Below are 24,159 nucleotides of genomic sequence, written 5' to 3'. Positions count from 1 at the left end.
GGCCCTCAAAGTAGAAAGTCGTAGCCGCTTTGAAAGTCAGTGGATGATTTGTTTTCTTCTTTAAAACGGGATTTGTTTTTTTTTTGCAGACAGCCTCAGGATCACATGAAGTTCAATGATTTCCAAGTATTTTTTGAACACCAATCAATTGATGGCAAAATAGAAGGCGGCAGTTCCCAGTTCCCAGTTCCCAGTTCCCAGTTCGCAACCATAGTCATTAAAAGTTAAAATTCAGAAGAGCAGACGTGGATAAGTCTGAAAAAGTGCGACGACACGAAAGTGCACAGAAAGCTGCCTCTCAGACGCCAGACCACAAGTACTGAGGTTTAGTCTATTGAATCTACTAAAAACTTATTATAGTCAATTAAAACTAGACTAAAACAATTCAGATGCCTAAAATGTTGTAGTCAAAAGACTGACTAAAACTAAATGAAATCAAAATTTGCTGTGGTATGAAGTATGGTTGGTCAAATGATTTTTATAGATTTACCCGCCAAGTTGCCATAGCCTTGTGGATACAGCGCTAACGCATAGCTAACGTTCCACAATGATGTTAGTTAGCATGCAAAAACGACGTAGTTGGGCTAATAATGTTACTGAAGTCCTTTCAGAAATATGTTTTTACATAATCCTGTTAAATAAACACAATGTAGAAACCTTTCTTTTCTAGTATGATTTTGACTTTGATAAGAGCTTTGTAACTTTTAAACAAGTATTTAAATGAGTTCAAGGTATGCTGGCATGTCAGATGGAGCTTAAACCACCATGATGGAACAGTGCATTTATACAACAATACAACGATAATAAAATAATGCGTTTACTTTTACTTTTGATTAGTTTTAAAAGCAAGTACTTCTGTACTTTTACTTAAGTAAAAATCTATCTTTACAACTTTCACTTGTAATGAAGTAATATTTAACCAATAGTACTTTTACTTTTACTCAAGTAATGGAGTTGTGTACTTTGTCCACCTCTGCTTCTATGAACCTTTTTGTGGTAAAAAAAAAGAAAAAGAAAAGGTACAAATATGTAATTTTAAGGGTACTGCCCCAGCGACAAGCTGTTGTACCCCTAAAGGTACAATTTGACACCCTTTTTCTCTTTGTTTTTACATATGTTACATGAAATAACAGTAAATTATGCACAATTGCATGCAATATAACTCTCAACCCAACCCGTATCCTACCATAACCCAAGGCTATAGTAAGTACATGTTGTTAATTACTTTACACAGTACTTAAATATATAATAACACTGTAACAATGACACCTTAAAATAAAGTGTTACCAAATGTTTCAACCCAAAAATGTTTTAATTGTTAATCAATCTAATAAACATTAAAAAAAAAAAATCCATACTGTTAATTGTCTCACCATTGTGTAAATAAGTTATAATTAAAGTTAAAGTCTGAGATTTACAGGAGCATCCTCATTTTTGTAATATTTTTTTTTATAGTTTTTACAGATCACAAAATGCACTTGGCCTATTATAACAGTAAAGACCGTTATGTTTACTGTGTCATTTGTACTTTAAATAACAGACATGAATAAAAACATTCCTGACTAATAGTAACCTAATCCTACAGTAGATACAGAGTGCATGAGGTTACTGATGTCACGAGCGCTTTCTACTCATTCGAGCACAAGCAAATCAAACAAGACACCGCGCGCTCTCAGTTCTTCGAGAGGAGAGAGAGAGAGTGAGAGAGAGAGAGAGGGGAGATGCGCTTGAAGGCTCTACTGCCACATTAAAAACCCACAATCAGCACAAATGACCAAACCGAACATTTTTTTCCCATGGGCTGGGGTAAGTATACAGTCATGTTATGTACCGCCAAATCTCTAAACGCATTCTGGTCTTCAGCTTTAGAAAATTACGCGATATTGACGCGACGCTACAAAACGCTCTGCCATTATAATATAGGCTAGGGCGCTATACACTGCTATATCGCCGTTTGTTGTAGTACTTTTCCACATGTCTAAATGATTCAAGAGTGATTTGAATATCTCAAGGAAGTAAAATGTAAAGGAAACCCTTAAAATCTTGTGAATGGTTGTCAACAGAGTGTCTTGTGACTGAGTTTGTGTGATCTTCAGCACTGAGCTCGATGTCTTCTGAATGTACGTGGTCGGTCCTCGTCATGTTGTGCTTCGTCCTGGCTGCAGGTGCACATGGAGGTATGGCATTATTATTTTACATACATACGTTATTTGAAGGTCTTGGAAACTTATTTTTGGCTACTTTTCAAACAGCATGAACACTTTTAACAGGCCTATTTAATATAAAATTAGCCTCAGCAAGACTAAAGCATTTTATTGCAAAATTGCTAGGCCTATATACTATAAAATGCTGTTAAACAAAAAGTATAGCCATTTGATTATGTGTTGGACTTTCAGATGAAATTGGCAGCATTCTGTGGACTGGTACTACATGACTGTTGGATATTATTAATAGTCCACAGAGCCAAAAAAATGCCTATAGTTGCTATTTCTACCATAAAATGCTGTTAAACAAAAAGTAGCCTGTAGCCTACATAATTTGATGATGTGGTGGAAATGTTCATGACTTTCAGAGGAAATTGACAGAATTCTATGGTACTGCATGACTGTTGCATGACTGTTGGATATTATTAATAGTCCACAGGGCCAAAACTGCCTATAGTTCAAAAAATGAGAATGCGATGTATTAAGAATGAAATATTTGGCTTCTGAATTAAAATGTATTGTTACTTTTTCATAGTTTTATTGGAAACACTTTACAAAAAGGTCTAATTTGTTAACAGTATATTAACTAACATGAACTAACAATAAGCAATACATTTGTGACAGTAATTATTAGTCTTTGTTCATGTTAGTTGATAAAAATCCACCTCTTTGATTGTTCATATTAGTTCATAGTGCATTAACTAATGTTAACAGATACAACAATTTTAAAATTAAATTTTACATTAACTAAGTTTATTAAATGCTCTAGAAGTATTGTTAATTCTTAGTTCATGTTAAACTAAAGTTGTTAACTAATGAAACCTATTGTAAAGTGTAACCGTTTTATTCTCTTTTAGTATTCCTTATTTTTAATTATTCTGTATCTTAGTTTCAGTAATTGTTCTGAAATGACAATATTGAAACCCAAGTACAGAGGCGGACAGTAGTGAAGTATTTTTACATTCTACTGAAGTATATTTCTCAAGTATATGTACTTTATCACTGTTTTTCTTTGGAAAACTTTTACTTCACAACATTCCAAAGCATAATATTGTAGTTTTTACTGCACTACGTTTCATATTGAATATCATTTAATACTTAATTACATTAAAAATGTAGTACTTTCTTACTTTTACTCAAGTAAAAGTAATTCAAAGTTTTACTTGAGTAAGAAAGTAAAACTTTTTTTATGTAATTGAGTATTAAAAAAGTTTAATAATGAAACGTAGTGCAGTAAAAAGCTTTTATGCTTTGGAATGTAATGAAGTAAAAGTTTTCCAAAGAAAAACAGTGATATAGTAAATATACTTAAAAGAACTTCACTACTGTCCGCCTAAGAATGTAATCACTAGAATTATGATTTTTTGTATATACTGTATATATAATTAAAGAATTAACCATCTATGAACCCATAACTAATCTGCATATTGGGCGGTAAGGAGGAATATCTGGTTACGACCCTGTGACCCGATTCTGTGATGTAAATTTGTTGTTGTTCCCTTTGTTTTTCTGCATCTTACAGGAACTGTGTGCACCGTAAAGTCAAGCACAGGCAAAGAAGTCCTCTTAGGTTCCGATTTCACAATCTCCTGCATCTTCAACAAGAAATGCACCAAACAAATTTTTCAGGATGGGGAACAAGTTACAATAAGGAATAAACAATTCTCCAATTCAAGTGAGGTGTCTGTGTATGTCCAGAATTTAACTGAGTTGAGCATCTTCGCCTGCAAGTGTAAGGAGGACCCAGAGCCATGTGGAATTGACATAACTCCAGGATGTAAGCTTGTAACTTTCTTTATTTATGTAAAGTCTTTATTTCGGCGTTCCCACACACATGAAAAGTCTAGATGCATTTTCCAAGTTAATGAGCTCTGAAATCAGAACCTGCTCTTTGTGAAATCGATATTTCTATAGTTGTTTTACCTAATCTTAACGAATTATGGCCAAAGACATAAACAAATGCTTGTGAAGAGTTAAAATTAATAACTGAAACACAATTAGTTGGAAAAGTGCACTATGATTTGTTCCACCCTTTGGGACGGGTGGAGATTTTGAATCTTTGAAGTGAAATCTCATGCATGACACAGTCATGTGCTTCTTTTTCAGACCCACCAGATATTCCACAAAATCTGACCTGCATTCAAAAAACGAAATTTGGCAATGTCAGTTGCACTTGGTCAACAGGAAGGGATACCAAAATCGTGACCACATGCCAGTTACGGTTAGTAAAGAGTCAAATCATCTTTTTAAGGAGGATCTTTGAGTTTATAGATCATATGACATAACCCAAAGCAGAAACACAAGTAAAAGTCTCATTAATTATGTCACATGATGTTTTCCCTGTGCTTTTTCAGGGTTCAAGGTGACCCGCACCTCGGCTATAAGAGTGTTATGAACTCTACAGGATTTTGTTGGTCCACATTCCCCATTAAAGGCTCAATAATGTCACAGCTTATCGTGTCACTCAAGGTCTCTAATAGCCTGGGTTCAGAAACCTCAGGTCCCCACATCTTCACCCTCAGCAATATAGGTAAAGAAATTCCCAAACTCATCATTTCAAACATCAAAACAGTGAAACCGCTTAAATGCATTTAGGATGCGTTATGCTTAATGTAGATGACTGAATTGATCATTTTGTCATTGTTGCACACAAGAGTGCAGTCTGTTTACTTTTCATTTCAATGCAACCGGCATTTTTTTCATCCTTAAAAATCATTATACGACAAGCAGTTTTTCTGTCCACAATGAAAGCAGAAATACTACGTGATCCAAAAAGTCAAAGCTAGTCAGTACAGTGTGTGGATGAGTTTTCTGTTTGCGTACTTGCAACACATTAAAACAGTGGTTCCCAACCATTTTGACTCTAAGGTCCCCGTTGTATTCACAATTTCTACCTGATAAATATTTTAGAACTTGGTATAACTATAAAATTCCCATGTTTTTGTGACGTTATTAATGTACATGACTTTTTAAGTCTAGATCACACTTTTAAAATGATTCTCCTTTGTATCATCCAAGTTCGGATATGGCTAAGGCGCTGTTAGCTATTTATGACTTTAAACTCATATTAACATGTAAGACATTTGTTTTTATTGCTTGTCATTTTGTCATGTTGTGGGTTGGGAGATTCCAAAGAATCAAAATTGGGTCAGTTTTACAGAGTTGGCTGTTTTTACACCAACCCACTAGTTGACGTCATTATTACAGACAAATGCAGCAAAAGATCTTATCATGACTTTTATTTAATAAAAACATAAAGAATTGTCCTGCATTTCAGTTTTAGAGTACTGTAGACTGAAAAAGATGCATTGCTTCTCTGTTTATGTACAGTGAAACCCTCAGTGCCTAAAATCAGTCACGTGAACTGCTCCTCCCGATGGTGCCACCTACACACAGACAATCACGGCATGGACTTGGTTGAGGTCCAATACATAGCGGTAAATGGGACCTGGAAAACACTCCAGGTAAAACGTCTGATTCTTAAATGTGGGGATTTTCTTGTTCAAAATCTTTGGTTATGATCAAACCGAAGTGGTATTCAAAATCACTTCGCCACTTCGCCACTTTTTGCAAGCCACTTCTGCTCTTCTGTCTTGGTAAAGCTGATAAAGAAAAATGCAGCGTTGCAAAGAGTCGATTGATGACACAGACAAAACCCACAAAACCTCACAAATAGTTTGGTCGCTAAACCACAAGCCCTCCATGATGACTCAAAACTGGAATAAGAAATGTCAAAAAAGTTTTTTTTTTAATCCTTATCGTTAGGAAACTGAACCGCTGACGGTTGCTCTTCCCACAATGTATGTCTTGCTGTATCTTTATCAATTAAATGATTTCAGTAGCATTCAATACAGTACAGTACAGCCAGTTTGGAAAGAATACAAAACATTTTCCTTATAATGAAAAAAATATATGCTTGGAGGTCCAGAGATGGACTGGTTGATTCTAAACCTAAAGATGCTTCCCACAAGTGAAAGTGCTTCTGCCATTTGAGCGCTTAAAGGTATAGTTCAAACAAAATGAACATTTGTCATCACCATCATAATCCCCCCACCACCAAACTTTACACTTGGCACAATACAGTCAGGGAAAGTACTGTTCTCCTGGCAACCGGCAAACCCAGACAGAGAAGCGTGATTCGTCACTCCAGATAACACGTCTCCACATAACACAAGTCCAGTGGCGGCGTGCTTTGCACCATTGCATTTAACGCTTCGCATTGCACTTGGTGATGTAAGGTTTGGATGCAGCTGCTCGGCCATGGAAACCCATAACATGAAGCTCTCTATGCACTGTTCTTGAGCTAATCTGAAGGCCACACAAAGTTTGGAGGTCTGTAGCTATTGACTCTGCAGAAAGATGGTGACTTCTGTGCACTGTGCGCCTCAGCATTTTACGTGGCTGTTGTTGTTGCCTAGTTGCTTGATTTTATACACCTTTGGCCATGGAAGTGATTGGAACACCTGAATTCAATGATTTGGAGGGGTGTCCCAATACTTTTGGCAATATAGTGTATAAACATGTATAATGCAATATAGTGTATAAATATTGTGTTGGTCCCCCATTTTCTGCCAAAACAGCCCTGACCCATCGAGGCATGGACTCCACTAAACCCCTGAAGGTGTGCTGTGGTATCTGGCACCAAGATGTTAGCAGCAGATACTTTAAGGCCTGTAAGTTGTAAGGTGGAGCCTCCATGGATTGGACTTGTTTGTTCAGCACATCCCCCAGATGCTCGATTGGATTGAGATCTGGGGAACTGGAAGGACAAGTCAACAACCCAAACTCGTTGTTGTGCTCCTCAAACCATTCCTGAATCATTTTTGCTTTGTAGCAGGGCGCATTATCCTGCTGAAAGAGGCCACAGCCACCAGGGAATGCCGTTTCCATGTACTGTATGCCCATGACCCTGTCGCTGGTTCACCACTGTTCCTTCCTTGGACCATTTTTGATAGATACTGACCACTGCAGACCGGGAACACCCCACAAGAGCTGCAGTTTTGGATATGCTCTGAACCAGTCATCTAGTCATCACAATTTGGCCCATGTCAAACTTGCTCAAATCCTTATACTTACCCATTGTTTCTGCTTCTAACACATCAACTTTGAGGACAAAATGTTCACTTGCTGCCTAATATACTATCATGTTTTCCACAAAACATATTAAGCAGCTCAACTGTTTTAAGCTTTAAAACTCTAGTTTTTATGGAAAACGAAAGCTAATTTTTTTCATTCTCCTTTTTTGTTTCACGAAAGTAGGTCATAAGTAAATTATGACAAAATGTTTAATTTCAATACAATCTCTACATAGGAATGGCACAGAAGTATTCAAACATTCTTAGCAAAATTCACAACTATTGAAAAGTAAACCAGAGAGATCTTCACTGTTAAGATATCACAACTGATGAGATAAGAACACATTATATTATGCTGTCTCCACAGACTAATTCCAAGAGGAATATAAACATATCCGAACTGCAGCCAGCTATCATGTACAAGTTCCAAATCAGGAGGAAAATAAACCTTACAGTAGGTTTGTGGAGTGACTGGAGTCAAGAAATGGAAGCAAAAACCAAAGAGGAAGGTATTTATTACATTTCAAGTTATTGTGAGTTATCTTGTGCAGTATTGTGTAGTTATCCCTTTTAAAGTCGACAGAAAGTGTAAGAGGGAATAAATGAATGTAGGTAGTTACGTGTATTCTGAAAGAGTACTTGATGGTGTTAGATAAGTTCCCTATACTGACGTAGGATAGTCATACTTTTCTGTTGGCACACCTCAGGTGTTTAAAATAATGGGGGCAAAAATAGATGAAGCAAACTTAAGTAGTGACAGATTAAAGTAACTTTTGATAACCTTTCAGTTACTGGATGTACAGGAGAAGTGATTACAGAAAAGACTTTCAAATTTGAAGGGAAGTACTGACTTCTAGTGAAACTTAAAAAACAATAAATGTCACAGTATTTTAATCTTCAACAGTTAACTCAATTTACATGCCCAGTGAAAGAAAAAAAAACGTTGTTTTTGTTTTTTATTTCTCTCTCTCTCTCTCTCTCTCTCTCTCTCTCTCTCTCTCTCTCTCTCTCTCTCTCTCTCTCTCTCTCTCTCTCTCTCTCTCTCTCGCTCTCTCTCTCGCTCTCCCTTTAGCTCCTGACAAGGTGCTTGACGTCTGGTACCTCGAAGAACCAAAACCCTCACTATCTGAAGTCAAATGTTTCCGCATATTTTGGAAGGTATGCTACCTTCACCAACCAGAATAATATTATTTTTTTGGAATTTACTTGTTTAATGTTTTATTTAGCGGTGCATACTCTATGGACAGGTCATTACACAACCCCCTCCCCCTGCACTTTACTTTTCACACAGGCCCTTAAAGGTCAAACCACCACAAGCAAGTGATTGCTTGCTTAGTGTGAATTGCATCTTCCCAAACACACTGTTACTCTGAAACCAAAAGTTAGTCGACAGACAGTTTCAGTTTACAAAAAAATGAGTAGAGGCTTAGAGGAAATGATGGATTTGAGAATTCTCAGTCATGTTTGTGCCTCATCTTTAATGGCTGACTTAGTCACATGTTTTTTGTTAGATCAATGCATTCAGAAATATTGAACTGCATAATAAAAAACTGCCTTTTGTATTTACATTTTCAATATGTTTTAGGAACTGAATATATCAGATGCTAAGGGGAAGATTCAGAGGTATAATATAAGTGTTCTGGAGCAGACAAAGAGGAACTCAATCGTATATCCACCCAGCAGAAATAAGAGCATTTGCTGCTCTCACTGTTCTGTGTCAGTGTCTGCAATTAACTCAAAGGGTCAATCTCCTAGCAAATTTATTAAGCTGCGTTCTCCAGGTAAGCTTTTTTTAAACAAAGCTAATGTAAGACAATTAACTGTGGTTTTGCAAATAACTGATTTTTACTAACTGATGAGGAAAAGATGCTAAACATGTAGTCACTCTAACAGAGTTAAGCCATGTTTATTGTGTTCACAGTCCATTCAAGTTTCCTGCTACAGCCACCCGAACCATTGAATAATCATAGCGTTGCCCTCTCCTGGCCGCGACCTGACACTGCAGACCATAGAACTGAGTATGTGGTGCATTGGTATCCAGTTGGAGATATTGAGGGGATTCAGTGGATTCGAGTGCTAGGTACCACAGCTAACATTACAGGCAAGTTTGATTGGATGATATGAGTTAAGACCATGCAAATTTTCTATTTTCAAGAGAAATAAACACATTTTATCTCCTCCTTTACCTTTTATTCTGCTGTCTGTCCAGGTCTCCAGCCTCTAAAATGCTATCATGGTGCAGTTACTGACCTGAGCTCCCCTGATCCCATAATGTCATCCAATAGTGGAATCTCCACATTGCAGTCAGGTTGGAGTATTAATGGTCATTCTGTAATCTGTAAATCTTCATCAAAGAGGATCAAATCTGTGCCCAGTGTCAGGACACCTGTACTAGCTAGCTGACTGACTGACTGATTTATTAATTGATTGATGATTTAGATAGATAGATAGATAGATAGATAGATAGATAGATAGATAGATAGATAGATAGATAGATAGATAGATAGATAGATAGATAGATAGATAGATAGATAGATAGATAGATAGATAGATAGATAGATAGATAGATAGATAGATAGATAGATAGATAGATAGATAGATAGATAGATAGATAGATAGATAGATACTCTCCTGATCATAATCCCAATATCTTGTAATTCACAGCTCCAGAGCAGGCTCCAATTCCTCAACCAGAATGGAAGGAGGCTGAGAGCATGCAGGTGAAATGGTCTGAAATCCCTCAAGAGAAGATACGAGGCTGTTTGAAGAAATACACCATCTACTTGAAGGACGAGTTGAAGGAACATACTAAGATTTACAGTAAGGCACAGATTACCTTACAGTTAATTTACCAGTCTAGATATTTACTGTTGGCTCTCAGATGCTTATTTTTACATTTATTTTACTAACCCTCTGGTCCTCTTCGTTTAGGGGTCACACTTGGCTCCTTTGCAGTCAAAAGTGACTGTAGTGAAGTTGAAATGTAATTTTTACCCACAGGAATACCAATGTAATATATTTTGGTTATAAGTTTGAATTTTGAGGGTATTTTATGATACTATGCAACATTTATACAAATTTTATTAGCTATTTTTCCCCATTGAAAATAATACACACTTTTTTTAAAGCAGTATTCCATGTTAAAATAGAGACGAGGCGTTTAAAATCCAACTTTTGAAGGTAGACACTGTTACACATCAAAATGCAAATAAAAATGTAACAAAAATGAACAGGTATGCTTTATCACAGCTTAATCAATCTCGGTCTGATCTGATATCAACCTTTTATTTGAGTCTTTTGGCTCAATTTCACCATATTGTTACAACCACACCAGTTCATTTGTGTGTGTATAATAGTGTGTAGTGTGCGTATGTCTCAGCGTGTGGGTGAGTGGGTGTCTGTTTTGTACTCTTGTGTACGTTCATACATTATTTATATATATAAGCATTAGTGTGGGGGAGGTGTGGATGTGTCTATTTTGCACTCTTGACATTTTAGAGTGTCACCCCTTCACTTTTTTCTGCACAGTGGCTGAATTGTAGTTTGTACCACCAACATATTCTCTGAGTTTTCGTATTTTTTCTATTTCTCATTAATTTCCTGTCTGCCAGTTTTGACCGCAAAGATGCCTCTCAACCCTTTCACATATCTGAATCATATCTATGTTTTTTTTTTGTGTGTTCACATTAATAATGTGACAAGTCATGATGAAGCAAAAAAATTGTTACATTTCAAAACAAAGTTTTTCTGTTATTTTTGACCAAAGAGGACCAGAGGTTAGACTGCTAATTGCTTGGGATGTTCAGCAATATTAGTGCTTTTTAATTGGAGCTTTCTGATGCATAACTTTGATTGTAGGTGTGGACTATTCAAAGACACAGTATATTATTAGTGATCTGTCACCAGGACATTGTTACAATCTGTGGGTCACTGCCTGGACAGATGCTGGGGAGGGACCCAGAGGAAGTGATCTCCCATTCTGCACGCCATCAGATGGTATGTATGTGTGCAAATTATAGCACTGAAGACATATATGAGCTAAATGAAATCACTAGAAATGGAACACCCAACATTCTTTCTTTCTAAATGCTTTTGTGTAAAAAAAAAATTGTCTTTCAGCCTTTTTTATAAGTGACCTGTGTCATTCTCTTTCAGCTGAGAAACTACTGTCCATTGTAATCTTGGCTGGTGGAGCAGTACTTTTGGCCTGCCTAATCCTCCTGTGCATCTGTCAGTTCTCCCCTGTACAGAGAAAGTAAGAAACAGCAGAATGCCTTAAAACCATAGAGAAAAGACTGTTTTTTGTATTATTATTTAAAACACTGCCATGTCTGTTCTGCTTGATAGATTCTTAGATTGTTGCAAGTGTCTGCTGCCTACAGTTATTCCAGATCCAGCAAACAGCAATTGTGCAAAGACGTATACTGATGACCAGGTAAATGTATGGAGATGCCGACACATGCTGCATTTTCAAAACTAGTGCGCTACTTAATTGGACCGCAGTTATGGGCATGTTTTAACATCTAAGTAAAATGAGTATTTCACCTCAAAATGAAAAATCATTCACTGAGTAAATGATCATTCACCATTTACAGGGTTTCCAGCCAATCCCCTTTCAAGTTAATATTTCAATCATTTAACCCATTTGCATGTTCATGGTTCTGGTCACATGACATGCAAGTAAACATAAAATATAATTTTTGTTTTTGTAACTAGTGCTTAGTAATCAAATCCTCTTCGTCAGAACTTAATGATTGGCTGAAAGCAGACTTCTTAAAAAAGCACAATATGTAATTTTCGTTGCTAGAAGTCACCTATTCAAAACAAAGGCGTAGCTTGACGCCTTGATTTTGCGGAATCATGGGAGTTGTTGTCTTCAGATCTACTTGGCCAGAAATCATATTCATGGATGAGCCAATGTATTAAAGATTTATTAATGTTACTGTAGTATGAAGCAGGGTGCAGCTGAAAACCATTGGAGCGGAACGAGGCCGCTGGAGCGGTTGCTAATGAGAGACAAGCGCGACACACGGCACCAGAGCAGTTTTACTTTTATATTATGTTATTTTGTTATCATGCCACAGACGACTGCTTCTACTTCTTCTGCTCATGTGTATGTGTGGTAACGCAGCGCTGTTTTATTATATTAGATACATTTGAGTGTATATACTGTGTGCGAGATGAGAAAAACGAGACCACACAAATAACAGCGTTTAACAGTTATTTAATAAATATAGCACCCAATAATTAACCACAAATAAATAAACTCATAATGAATATAAAGAAAAACAGATATACATAAAAATAGGATCCCTGGGAGAACAAAGGGAAAACTGATTGTGCCAAAGAAACGAAAATAATATAATCAAAAAAAGTCTTACTAAATGGTTTCAAACTAATCCTAAGCTAAGAAAAGCAAGCAAAGAAAAAGTCTTCAGCGTCTGTGACGCCTTAAAGGGTTAGTTCACCCAAAAATGAAAATTCTGTCATTAATTACTCACCCTCATGTCGTTCGACACCCGTAAGACATTCGTTAATCTTCGGAACACAAACACAACACTTCCCTACACTATCTGTCAAACTGAAAAATACAGAGTGTGGCACAGACCCACTCACCTAGTGTGTCTAAACAATCAACGTTCCTGAGTGTGCCCATGTATATCACATGACATCTTACCTAGCCCCTTTTCTCCATCCAGATTGGCTTCGCTTTAAATGCGTCTGGAATGATTGACAGGTCAGACAGCCAATCAGCACGCCACCTGTTAAAGTGACAGTGCAAGAGACAGAAAGGAACCTCACAGAAAACAGAAAAAAAAAAAAAGAAATACTCCAAACGTAGGGGACGTAACATCCCCACATTTAAGAACAAACTCCACGTTTGTCCAAAAAACAACAACAACAACAACAACAAAAAAAAAAAAAGCAATACATCAAAACCAACGCATGAACAAATCCCTAATGCATTCAGCAAAGGTTCAAACTCTAGAAAGAGCATCGGCATTTAAACATTCTTGGATCACAAGTCAACTAAATATATAACGTTGTTCTAGTGTTTTGGGGATATACATAGCCTCGTATGCATATTGTGCCTTTAAATCTGGGCACATGCTCAAAGCAGTATGATTTGTTCACACTTTTCATCAAAATGCTAATTTACTGCTATTGTGGCTTTAGATCTGAATAGTCCTGGGTAACATGGTTTTTGTATGGAAAAGCATTCTCCTTTTGTTCCAGAGAAGAAAGAAAGCTTTGGAATTACTTTCAGATGAATAAATTATAATAGCATTTTCCCAAACATATTGCATAGTGTGAATTTTTTTTTATGTTTATGTTTAATTAAAAATGGAATTGGAATTGTTGAATGATGTAAATCAGAACTACAAATGTAATTCATTAATCAATCCCCACCTGTTCCTTTTCCTGACTCCACATAGGGTGAAATTAAATTCTATATTGACAAATTTGACTCCAGCGTGAGTGAGGAGCCCGAAAATGTAGAGGTGGAGGAAGTTCCTTACCCCAGCTTCACCTGCACCTACATCAAAAGCTTCTCTCAGGAGTCCAACGCCTCTGACGCCACCCAGATCACCAGGACCACCGACTACACAGAGGACTACATCTCCACTCACGGCGCAATAAGTGGAGGAGAGGAGGACGAGGACGAGGAAGAGGAGGCGGGTTTGGATGAATTTGAATTCTTCCCAAGCACTCACAGCCCTTTCCTGGAACCGCTGGTTTCAACTGGAGGAAAGTTGACTCTGGATGTAGTGAAAATAGACTGCAGTGAATTTCTGGATTGCACGTGATCCTCTACAGGCATTAAAAGTTGACCTGACTGTGACTGTACAATGGATGCTGAAAAATAACCATGGACATCCCAAAGATAATTTGTCAGTCAAAAGCACAAACTTTTATCTTTAAACATTGCTTTGAATTCCAGCCACACCCATGAGCAGCTCATGCTCGTGCTGTGATGGAAGTAGCAACAGTTCTTTACATCCATATTGAGAAGAAAGATGGGCGGGGACTTAGTTCTATCTCTGTTGTTGATTGGATGAAGGCAGATCTGAATGCGGTCTTACAGTCGACTGTAAGAAAGGGCGGTGTTTAAGCGAAAAAAATGATTGGAATAGTCTGGCATACAAGAGAGAAGTTTGACGTTTCACTGGAGGATCCAAGTTGTATTCTAATAAAATAGAAAAGAAAATGGATGACTAGTTCACAATAAGATCAATAACATGCATTTAGAGAATAGAATTTCATTTGTATTTCACTTGTATGGTTGTGTTTAAGGGATGGGGATGTGGCAGTGTAGGCCTCTTGGAAGGTTGAAACAAAAGCAATGTTGACTTCATGTTTTCCTCAGCACACATGCTTTGCCTCAGGTACTTATCTCTGAAATGCAGATGACTGGTAAAAGCCTATCAAGAGTATGGATGCCTAATGAATGTAAGTTGAAAAGGTTTTTAGGACACATTCTTTCCACTAAAACACTCAGCAGCTGTTCAACACTAACCCTTCACTTTAACTTTTCAACCGTTTCACAATACAGTAATCAAGAAAATATTGCACAAGCATCAAAGTCGCGGCAGACGGTACTAACATCTACAACTTTACTCTAATGCAAGATGTTTGTCCAATTACACAAATTCATTTGTCGTCATCACATCAGTGTTTCATACTGTCCTAATGTAATGTTTTTAATTACATGTAAACCTTTTAAAGTCAAAGCATCAAAGACAAATAAATATCCTTTTTTATTTTTAATAAACCTTTGTGGTTTACTGTCACGTCAACTATTAAATGAAATGGTAAATATGTTTGTGGAGAGATAGACATGAAAGCAGGATATTGGTGTATAGACAAGACCTTTCACCAGTCAACCATAAACTAGTTGTTGCAGTGTACTGCAAAACTAAACCTAATAAACTAGTCTAGATTTCTACATTGGTAACACTTTACAATAAGGTTCATTAGTTAACTACATTAGTTATCATGAACTAATAATGAACTTCACTTATACACCATTTATTGATCTTTGTTAATTTCAACATTTACTAATGCATTATTAAAATCTTGCTAACATTAGTTAATGCACTGCGAACTAACATGAACAAACCATGAACAGCTGGATGTTTATGAACTAACCTTAACAAAGATTAATGCTGAACAGAGGTGTTGTTCATGGTTAGTTCATGTTAACTAATACATTAACTAATGTTAACTAATACAACCTTATTGTAAAGTGTTACCTCTACATTTTCTAAAGTGGAACTTGGCCATAATAGCACATTTCCACAAGCCAGACATCAAAAGGCAACAAAAACAAAGGGAGCGTGAGCACGATGAACCAATCTGCCTGCAAACCCCTTCTATGGCAATACCGGGGGCTTCAATTTTAGGACCGCCGCAGTTTCAGGACTGCATTTCTAGGACCCTAGTTTTTTTTTTGTGTGACAGCGCCATCTAGTCAACTGTAGTCAGTACTCCAACAGAGGAGACCTGATTCAAACATTTTACACCTTATTTTTAACATAACAGCAGGTACGGCAATTTTAAAAATGTGTCTAAATATTTCAACAGGGTTACCAAAAGATAGGTTTAGGGTATGGGTTGGTTATAGGACAATATGGCCCGGTTTCACAGACAGGGCTTAGACTAAGACAGGATTAGGCCTTAGTTCAATTAGGACATTTAAGTAACTTTTATAAACGTGCCCAAGAAAAAAACATTGCTGGTGTGCATCTTGAGACAAAACAATGCCACTGACATATTTTAAGATTTGTCAGTGCAAGATTCTTTCAGTTAAAATAGCTCAAACATGCATTTTAGTCTAGGATTAGTTTAAGCATTGTCTGTGAAACCGGGGGTATATCACTTAAACAACTAAACTAGAACTGCGGTCCTGAAAATGCCTCCGGGTTTGCAGGCAGATGCTGTGAGCACTTGCAAAGTTTAAACCCACTCCAAAAGAAAATTAACCAAGAAAAGGAATCATCAAACAAGCATCTGGTTATTATACTAACCATTTACATCAAGGCCTCAGTCATTGACCTTATTGTTCATTTTTAATTCAAACATTAGTTAATATGAGCAATAGTTCTACAGCATTCATTCATTTCAACATTTACTGAGATTTTTTAAAAATAAAATCTTTATCTGATAGCATTAATGCATCAAGTACTAATGCGAGTAAACATTAAACAATTGCACTTTTAACTACCATTAAAAATAAATGATGTAAAAAAAAGAAATTGCTCAGTTAGTCCATGTTAGCTAATGCATTAACGTTGTATTGGGGGCCTTAACTACTGTGCTAACATTTAAATGAATAATTTGATACAATGCACTTATTGTGTACCTGTTTTTACATTGTACTTACATTTCGAAAAACACCACCATGGAATCCATCCATCTGGAATTAATTTTTGTAGTTACATTAATAATTACACTGTTGACACTTCCCTTACACCTAACCCTTACCACACCCGTCCCCTAACTTTACCTGAATACGCAGAAGTGTTTTGCAATACAATATGAACACAATACATTGTACTTAATTTTTGATCTAAGTACATATTAGTTAAGGCCACCTAATATAAAGTGGGACCACATTAATGTTTTTGTAAGGTTTTACTACATTTCTATGCCAAATTCGATCTAAAACCACTTAAACAAACACTACATTATAGCTTTGAAAACCCTATACAGCTAGTAACAGGAACCTTTTCCAAGAACTCCATTTGTAAACTCAAATAGAAGACCATTCTGCATGAACAAACTTATCAGACAAGAACAAGTCATAAACAATTTCATCTTTGAAGTTAAAGGCCACACAACGACACCATATGAATCGACCATCTTTTAATTATTGACAGAGGTCTAATAGCAGGGTAGGAATTCACACATCATCATAGCACTCAGCTGTTCCACACCGAACAGGATGGTGTTTCTTTCAGATCAATTATGCAGTAGAGCTGTTGTAAAAGCATTGGGGCAGAAAGAAAATGTCATTTCTAAAAGGATTTATCCATAACCTAGCTCACATTTTTAGTAAACAGGAGTGCGGTGCGTAAACTTGCCTGTTGTATTTACACTAGAACTTTGCGCAAGGAGTATGAGACTATCCTGAGTTACCGGAGTCAATGGTATCAAAAGACACCATTTGGAACTTTACAGTGGTCATTCAATAAAAAGACACTTTTTGTGGAGAGTGCAACTGAATCATCTGAATTACATCTTGGCATTAACGGATCAATCATAAATTGTACATTTAATCGAAATGATTGCAGATTCTGTTTTAAGGCCCGCTTGCAGGGAATCGAGGTGTTTAGTAACATGATGACCGGAACCACAATGCTCTGTAATTTCCCATCGAAATGCAGTAACCTTTAAAAAATTAAGACTAACTTGTAGATCTTATTTCTGAAAAGGGCTGCCCTGTTTCGAGGCATTTGTGTGTAAAAAGCAAGCAAGCTACGGGACACCTTATGATAAACCGGAGCGCTCTTCACACCTATTTTTGGATAGGTGTGAAGAGCATATTGGAAAATGCATATTTTCAAGCAGCAGTACAAAAAGTATCCATGAACAACGCATAATTGCTGAAAAAAACAAAAACAAAAAATAAAAAGAAACACTGTATGAAAACATCCCTGCTACCTTATTTCTAAATACAAAACCTCAACCAATAATTTGCTTCAGAATAGCAAGAAGTCCGTCCTTTGATTTTTTTTTTTTTGGTGTTTTTTTTGTTTTTTTATTTTCCATCTTTTTTTTCTAAAACAGGTAAAATTCAGTCCTCAGGGGTGAATGGCATGGATGACAGTCTTCCATCATTTCATCTGCTGAAGGATCCATTAGCATGCAAGCCTCGTAGACAAGGAGCCGCGGAGGAGTGTTCCTCCTGGGCGAGCCGAGCGGCATCTGGGCAGCTTAAGCCAGGGCTGGGAAAGCCTCTGGGTCGTCCACGTTAGGGACAGACACTCCGCCAGCCTAAAATAAGCAGATACAGGCCATTTGAGTACAAATTCAAGGTAATCTGAGGTCATCTAGAAATACCAGCCATAGATGTCACATCTTAATATTTTGCAACCCTAATGTACATCTTTTTATGGTCTGATTGGTCCTTTATTGTTAAACTGTACCTTGTCGGGCCTGCGTTCACGAGGTGGTCTGGCAGCAGGGGCCCCACGGCCTCCTCTGCCACCTCGTGGTCCCCCACGACCACGTCCTGGGCGGCCCAGATCCCCAAAGTTAATCTCCAGCTGGGATGTAATGTCATTAGCTGGCCTGCGGAAGTGGTGATCATCAGAGGCATCATCAGCAGAGGCCTGCAGGATAGAAAGTCAACATGTACACTAAATAAAACTGCCCTTTTCCACAAAACATACAACAAACTATTAGTATTCATTTCTCGATTGGGATAAAAAATAAACTTAAGCAACAAAGACACTGAATGTGGTGAAATGGCTTCTCAATAATACAGCCTGAACGCAGGCTGTATTACTCATACCCGCAGGTTTCACGCTCACACCAGTAATCTAGCGGACTGCACACACAGCCGCCTCACAGGATTATTGCGCTTAAACGTCAATTACACACAACGTTATTTCACAATGCGTGTCTTGGTGGGTATTCGGGTAACCAGTCCGTTTTGGAATATAAATAGTTGAGAAAGAAAACGCATGTTGTGTAACATTGCTTCTCAAACCTGTCCTGGGGACGGTCAACCATTGCACATTTTGAATGTTTCCATCAGACACACTCAATTCAAGTCTTGCAGTCTCTACCAATAGGCTAATGAGTTGAAGCAGGCGTGTTAGATGAAGGAGACATACAAAATATACAGTGGTGGGGGGTCCCTAGGACAGGTTTGAGAACCACTTGTGTAACAATATATTAGATCTGTGCATAAGCTCTTAAAGTAACAGCAGCCTAATATACCTGCTGCTTTCTGTCACTTTAACCAAAGAACAAGAGAGAGAAAATCACTCGCTGCTCTTGAATAAATAACTTTCATTGTAAGCATTAACCTGCATTTTATTTTTACATTCCAGTACAATTGAATTAATTCAATTTCTGTAGTTTTTCTTACTCAAATACTTTTAGACCTGACCTGAAAACCTTACAAGGGACCTATTACATTTAATGTCTCTGGTGTTCCCAGAATGTGTCTGAAGTTTCCACTTAAAATTCCCCACAGGTTATTCATTATAGCTTGTCAAATTTGCCCTATTTGGGTGTGAGCAAATACACACTGTTCTTGTCAAATGAGGTGTCCTCAGTGACTCACATGCCGAGTCTATGGAGACTCTTATGATCGTTGGTACATCCAATAACAGAACATTTGTAATGGGTTTTTTTTTTTGACAGAAAAATATCTCCAGCTGCTACAGCGAGGAAACCAAAACGGCGGACTGCTGCAGATAACTCAAGGCGGTATCTATGCTATTAAGGCAGATCGTCACCAGACATGGTCGGGGCTTCCCCCTACTCTTACATAAGAGTAGGGGGAAATCTGGAAACGCTCATTTGGAGACTGTTGATTGATTATAAAAAAAAAGTGGGTTGGATTTTTACTGTTATAGGCTGGTTGTTTACACACATCTGTGTTCAAACACGCTATAAAAGTGCATTTTGCATAATAAGTCCCATTTTAAAGCCATGTTTATTTCATGTATCTTTAGTCTATTGTATTTATTTGTGCTATCGTTTGCAATTTGTTCTTATTTTTATTACTGACTGATTACTTGTCTTTTTTGTAAATTTAGTTCAAAGTTTCAAATAAAGTCTCTGTGCTGTGTAAGCTATTGAAACAAAATTACACAAATGAATAAAAAAATGATGAGATGATTAAAATACCAATACGGCAATATATATGGCAGTTTTCCCTGCGATATCAAAATTGCTATCACATATATATATTTTTCAAGGTATCGTATCGAAGTTCAGGTATCGTGACACTACATTGTAGTGAAGGGGAAACTTTCCAGTTTCTCAACCACACTTCCAGACTACTTAAAAGCATATTTAAAAAATGCATCTTATTTAAAAATTTCGGAGAATGGTTGGTATGCAGAAAAAAAAACCTACTTAAATTCAGCATGAAACAAACAAGAACATACTATTTATTCTATGAATAAACGTTTAGTGTTTAGTTCAAACGCTGTCGTTTTACTTACATCCTCAGCCTTGGACTTGTGCAGAACGTATCCTTTCTTCCAATCGGTTCCCTCATTGGCTTTGCGAATGTTGAATTCCACTTTGGCTCTCTCTTTATCCTGTTGGGCTTTCCATTCATCCAGAGTCATCTCCTTAGGGCCTTCTTCTTTAACCTCCTCAACCTCGTTCTCCCTGTGAAAACGTCACAACAAAATTGAGCTAAATACTCTGAATCCAAATAGTTCACGAATGACAAAAAATCCCAAGTAATCAAATAAGAGGTACTTTGCCCCTTTAGTAACTGTTGAAGACTGTAAACATATGTTATGATTTAAAAGAGCCATCAAATCAAACCTAATGTTGCATAGCACTTTTTTTAATTATAGGCGGCATATGCTAATAGTGCTAGCAGCGAATGGAAAGCAATGACTCAGCGATGACGCGTTCTCGGAGTGTTCTACACACTTGTTCTCTGAATCAGCAGGTGGATGCTCCTCTCCTTCAGGGGTGTCCTCGGTGACATTTGATTGGTCAAGCTCACTGTAAAGGGAAACAGAAATGTATCCAATTTCACAAATCTAATATAATGAACCAAAACACCCTCACTGACCAGTCTGTGAATCAAATTCATCTGCGTTTTCAAGATCTTGGCAGATAAAGCGTCTGTTGCTCCACTGACCTCAACTCATCCTTAACAGTGCCCCAGTTGTGAGATCCACTCCCTCCACGTTTTTCCTCTGCTCTCAGGCTGCTGAAACAAAAATTAACACTTAGCTTTGATATGTCACACACAGGCTGCATAATCATTGGAGCCAATATGTGGATGCAAATGACTTACGATCGGTCGCTGCCGCTGTGTCTGTCAAACTCTCGTTTGCCGCGCGAGTCAAAGCCGTCAGTCCTGCCAACACCTCTGCCCCGGCCGCCACGCCCTCCTCTGGCACCTCCACGACCCCGGAACGACCTGTCACTGACAGGCCTGAGGATTGGAGATAATGTAGCGGTTAGATGTCAGTCCTATCTGCTAAAATTATTACATTTTTGGAATCTGCGACAATTAATGAATCAGTAGGGCGGGGACTTTTTTCTATGCATTGATTGTGAATTTGATGTTGAGATGTAGGCATTGCATACAAAAGTGGAGGTATATGAATGCAAACTTGCAGGGGTAGATTTAAACAGACTAAAGGATTGTAGAAGTCCTGCATACGTCATCAGAGAGTCTGTCGTGTTCACAGAAAGACCAGGATGACCTTTTGTTTAAAGATTACAGGTTAAAAAACTATATATATTAAAAATGTAATTGTTCACAATTAGATCTATTACATACATTTTTTTTTAAATCATGCCGACTTTATCAGAGATAAAAAAAATAACCAAAGTATACTTCTGCTACAAATCTGTGTTAAGGATCAACTATGTATCACTACACAAAAAAGGTCAATTGACTCACTTATCCACCGAGAATTCTCCACCCTCAGCAGGTTTTTCATCAGCGGGTTTGTCAAAGCGCCGTTCACGTGGTGGCCTCCTGTCAGGCCGTCTGTCAGCTGGTGGACGACCCTCCCCCTGACCTCCCTGCTGTTGCTGCTGCTGCTGCTGCTGGGGTCCTGATCCTGGCTGACCCGGCTGCTCCGGTCGCCGGCCCATTTTCCTCACGCCTTCAAAATAGAAACACAACATTCAACCAAACACCACTAATACCAACAACTTCCACAGAAAACAATGGTGAATGAGAGGGTCTTATGCAGGAATAAAAAGGGAAAAAAGGCGATCCCTTAATGTGAATCATTTTAGGTTAAACTATTTTAAGGCGTCATTGTTACAATGTAATTATATATTTAAGTACTGAGTAATATTGATTAACTACAGGTACTTACTATAGGGTTAGGGTAGGATTAAGGTTTGGTTGAGGGTTATTTGCATGCAATTATGCATAATATACTGTTATTATGGGAAGTACATGTACCGTAACAAGGACACTTTAAAATAAAGTGTTACCTCATTTTAAACGCACTTTAATGTGTACACTAACAAAAACCTTAAAGTAATAGTTCCCCCAAAATGTATTTTTCCATCATTTACTTACCCCCAAGTTGTGTCAAACTAGTTTTACTTGTCTTTAGAATAACTCAAAAAGCAGAACATTTTGTATTTCAATAAACTAAAAAAAATGTGCTATGTAAATAATAAATGCAACGTTTGGCTGAATTATGGCCAATACCAAAATACACTGAAACAATGTAAATAAGTAAATTATGGTATTTCTACTTATTAAAATGGTGTCTATTTTTTCTTAATTACTTGCATAGGGGGGGAGGAGGGGGGGGAGTCTGTGTTTTCCAATACTTCGTTTTTAAATTAGCATAGCAATAAACTCAAAAGTTGTCAGTCTTCACGGTTTGCGCCTCTAGTGATTGACTGATCCCACCCTCCACCTACCGAAATAGACGCTCTCGCTCAGCCCAACAGCTGATGACGCGCCCGCCGTCCCGCCCGCGCGCGCACCTGTTCACGAGCACGCTGCTTCCTCTCATCCAGATCAAACAAGGCCACTGACACCCGAAAAAAAACCTTTGACAACCATACCTTTAAAAGTGGCCAGTCTGCCGCAGGTTTAAAGCACGTAACGAAGGTAAAAAAACGACACTAGGCAAATAACAATGGGAGGGTTTCCAATGGGAGTGTCATGTCTGAGGACGGACTCTGTTGCCTCAAACACGAGGTTGGAGCTGCAACGCTCGAGCGCTGATAAAAAGCCATGTGATAACGGACTGTGCATTCGGATACTTTCAATACACAATTGTTTAGTACTGAATGTAAGTTGTAACGTTACTAGCCTGTAGAGTTAAATGCACAAATATAGCCGACATTAAATAAACAGACTGATGCTTATCATTAGGCCTGCACCTCATGAAGGATTTAGAAAAGAATTAAGTAGCAACAGGTTATACTAACGTTACATGCGTCACTTAGAAACAAAGTATGGAGCTAAAAAAGCATTTTTGCCGAAAGAGCTGGAAGTTTTTGAGGTGTCAGTCGGTTCATAAACAATAGAGTTGCGCGCGACCTCATGGGCTTAGTAGCGCCTTTTGCAGACTGCTCGCTTGGGAAGTGTGACCAAATAACGACTTTAATACAAGCGATATTTACCTTCTTTCTTGAGAGGAACGGGAGCTTGTGTCTCTTCCTTCTTATCGGGAATCGGGACTTTCCTGGCTTTCTGTGTCTCCTTTTTGAGCTGCTTTGCAGCCTGCGCGGCGGTCTTGGCGGCACCAGGAGTGGTCGCGTCCTTCTTCTTTTCAGCCTGCTTTAAGACCTCAAACGGATCGTCTTCATCATCAAATAGCTGGTCGAACCGATTGGTTACGACACAGCCGAAACCTTCTTGCAGATGTCCGGGCATGATGGCCCCCTTTCAGCAGGATTCTCCTCCGATTCTACGGGGCTTGTGCGAGCGCTTCGCTGCTAGATGCCACAAGATGGCTGGAAAAGACTATGCTTCTCTTCCGGCGTGAAAGACATCCGGGACTCTGACCGCGCAGCAGTATGGGACATGTAGTCTCATAACTTACCTCAGTACAAAAACAACATGGGAGCCAACATGATAATAGCTCAATTAAATAAGTGACTTTTGTACTGTCATTATACCAAAACCAAGAGAAACATATTATCTGGTAAATATTCGCAGTGTGTTATGCTGACAGTGTATT

General features: G+C 37.9%; 2 protein-coding genes across 4 annotated transcripts; one reads left to right on the top strand and one right to left on the bottom strand.

The window, feature by feature from the left end:
- The first annotated feature begins 1,633 nt into the window (after positions 1 to 1,633).
- Positions 1,634 to 15,045, top strand: il12rb2 (interleukin 12 receptor, beta 2a). 2 transcript variants are annotated; one of them, XM_079840603.1, is made up of 16 exons: positions 1,634 to 1,806; positions 2,097 to 2,177; positions 3,727 to 3,981; positions 4,311 to 4,425; positions 4,559 to 4,734; positions 5,535 to 5,668; positions 7,647 to 7,788; positions 8,352 to 8,437; positions 8,865 to 9,060; positions 9,201 to 9,380; positions 9,489 to 9,587; positions 9,944 to 10,099; positions 11,138 to 11,275; positions 11,435 to 11,534; positions 11,627 to 11,714; positions 13,717 to 15,045. In XM_079840603.1, exons 1-16 carry the CDS (start codon positions 1,797 to 1,799, stop codon positions 14,086 to 14,088), a joined length of 2,328 nt encoding a protein of 775 aa, XP_079696729.1. In that variant the 5' UTR covers positions 1,634 to 1,796; the 3' UTR covers positions 14,089 to 15,045. The 2 variants fall into 2 exon arrangements, with proteins under 2 accessions (XP_079696729.1, XP_079696730.1); XM_079840604.1 differs by having other exon boundaries at positions 1,638 to 1,806; positions 2,064 to 2,177.
- A 2,084-nt stretch (positions 15,046 to 17,129) lies between these two features.
- serbp1a (SERPINE1 mRNA binding protein 1a) lies at positions 17,130 to 23,976 on the bottom strand. Of its 2 annotated transcripts, none has more exons than XM_079840590.1 (8): positions 23,600 to 23,976; positions 21,900 to 22,107; positions 21,285 to 21,425; positions 21,126 to 21,194; positions 20,912 to 20,986; positions 20,467 to 20,638; positions 18,430 to 18,615; positions 17,130 to 18,277 (listed from the first exon to the last, which is right to left on the bottom strand). In XM_079840590.1, exons 1-8 carry the CDS (start codon positions 23,850 to 23,852, stop codon positions 18,218 to 18,220), a joined length of 1,164 nt encoding a protein of 387 aa, XP_079696716.1. In that variant the 5' UTR covers positions 23,853 to 23,976; the 3' UTR covers positions 17,130 to 18,217. The 2 variants fall into 2 exon arrangements, with proteins under 2 accessions (XP_079696716.1, XP_079696715.1); XM_079840589.1 differs by having other exon boundaries at positions 21,126 to 21,197; positions 23,600 to 23,962.
- Between the last annotated feature and the right edge of the window lie 183 nt (positions 23,977 to 24,159).

The sequence above is a fragment of the Gobio gobio genome (genome assembly GCF_949357685.1).
Source record: "Gobio gobio genome assembly, chromosome: 17".
Taxonomy (NCBI): Eukaryota; Metazoa; Chordata; class Actinopteri; order Cypriniformes; family Gobionidae; genus Gobio; species Gobio gobio.
This window is presented reverse-complemented; position numbering and strand designations above follow the sequence as displayed.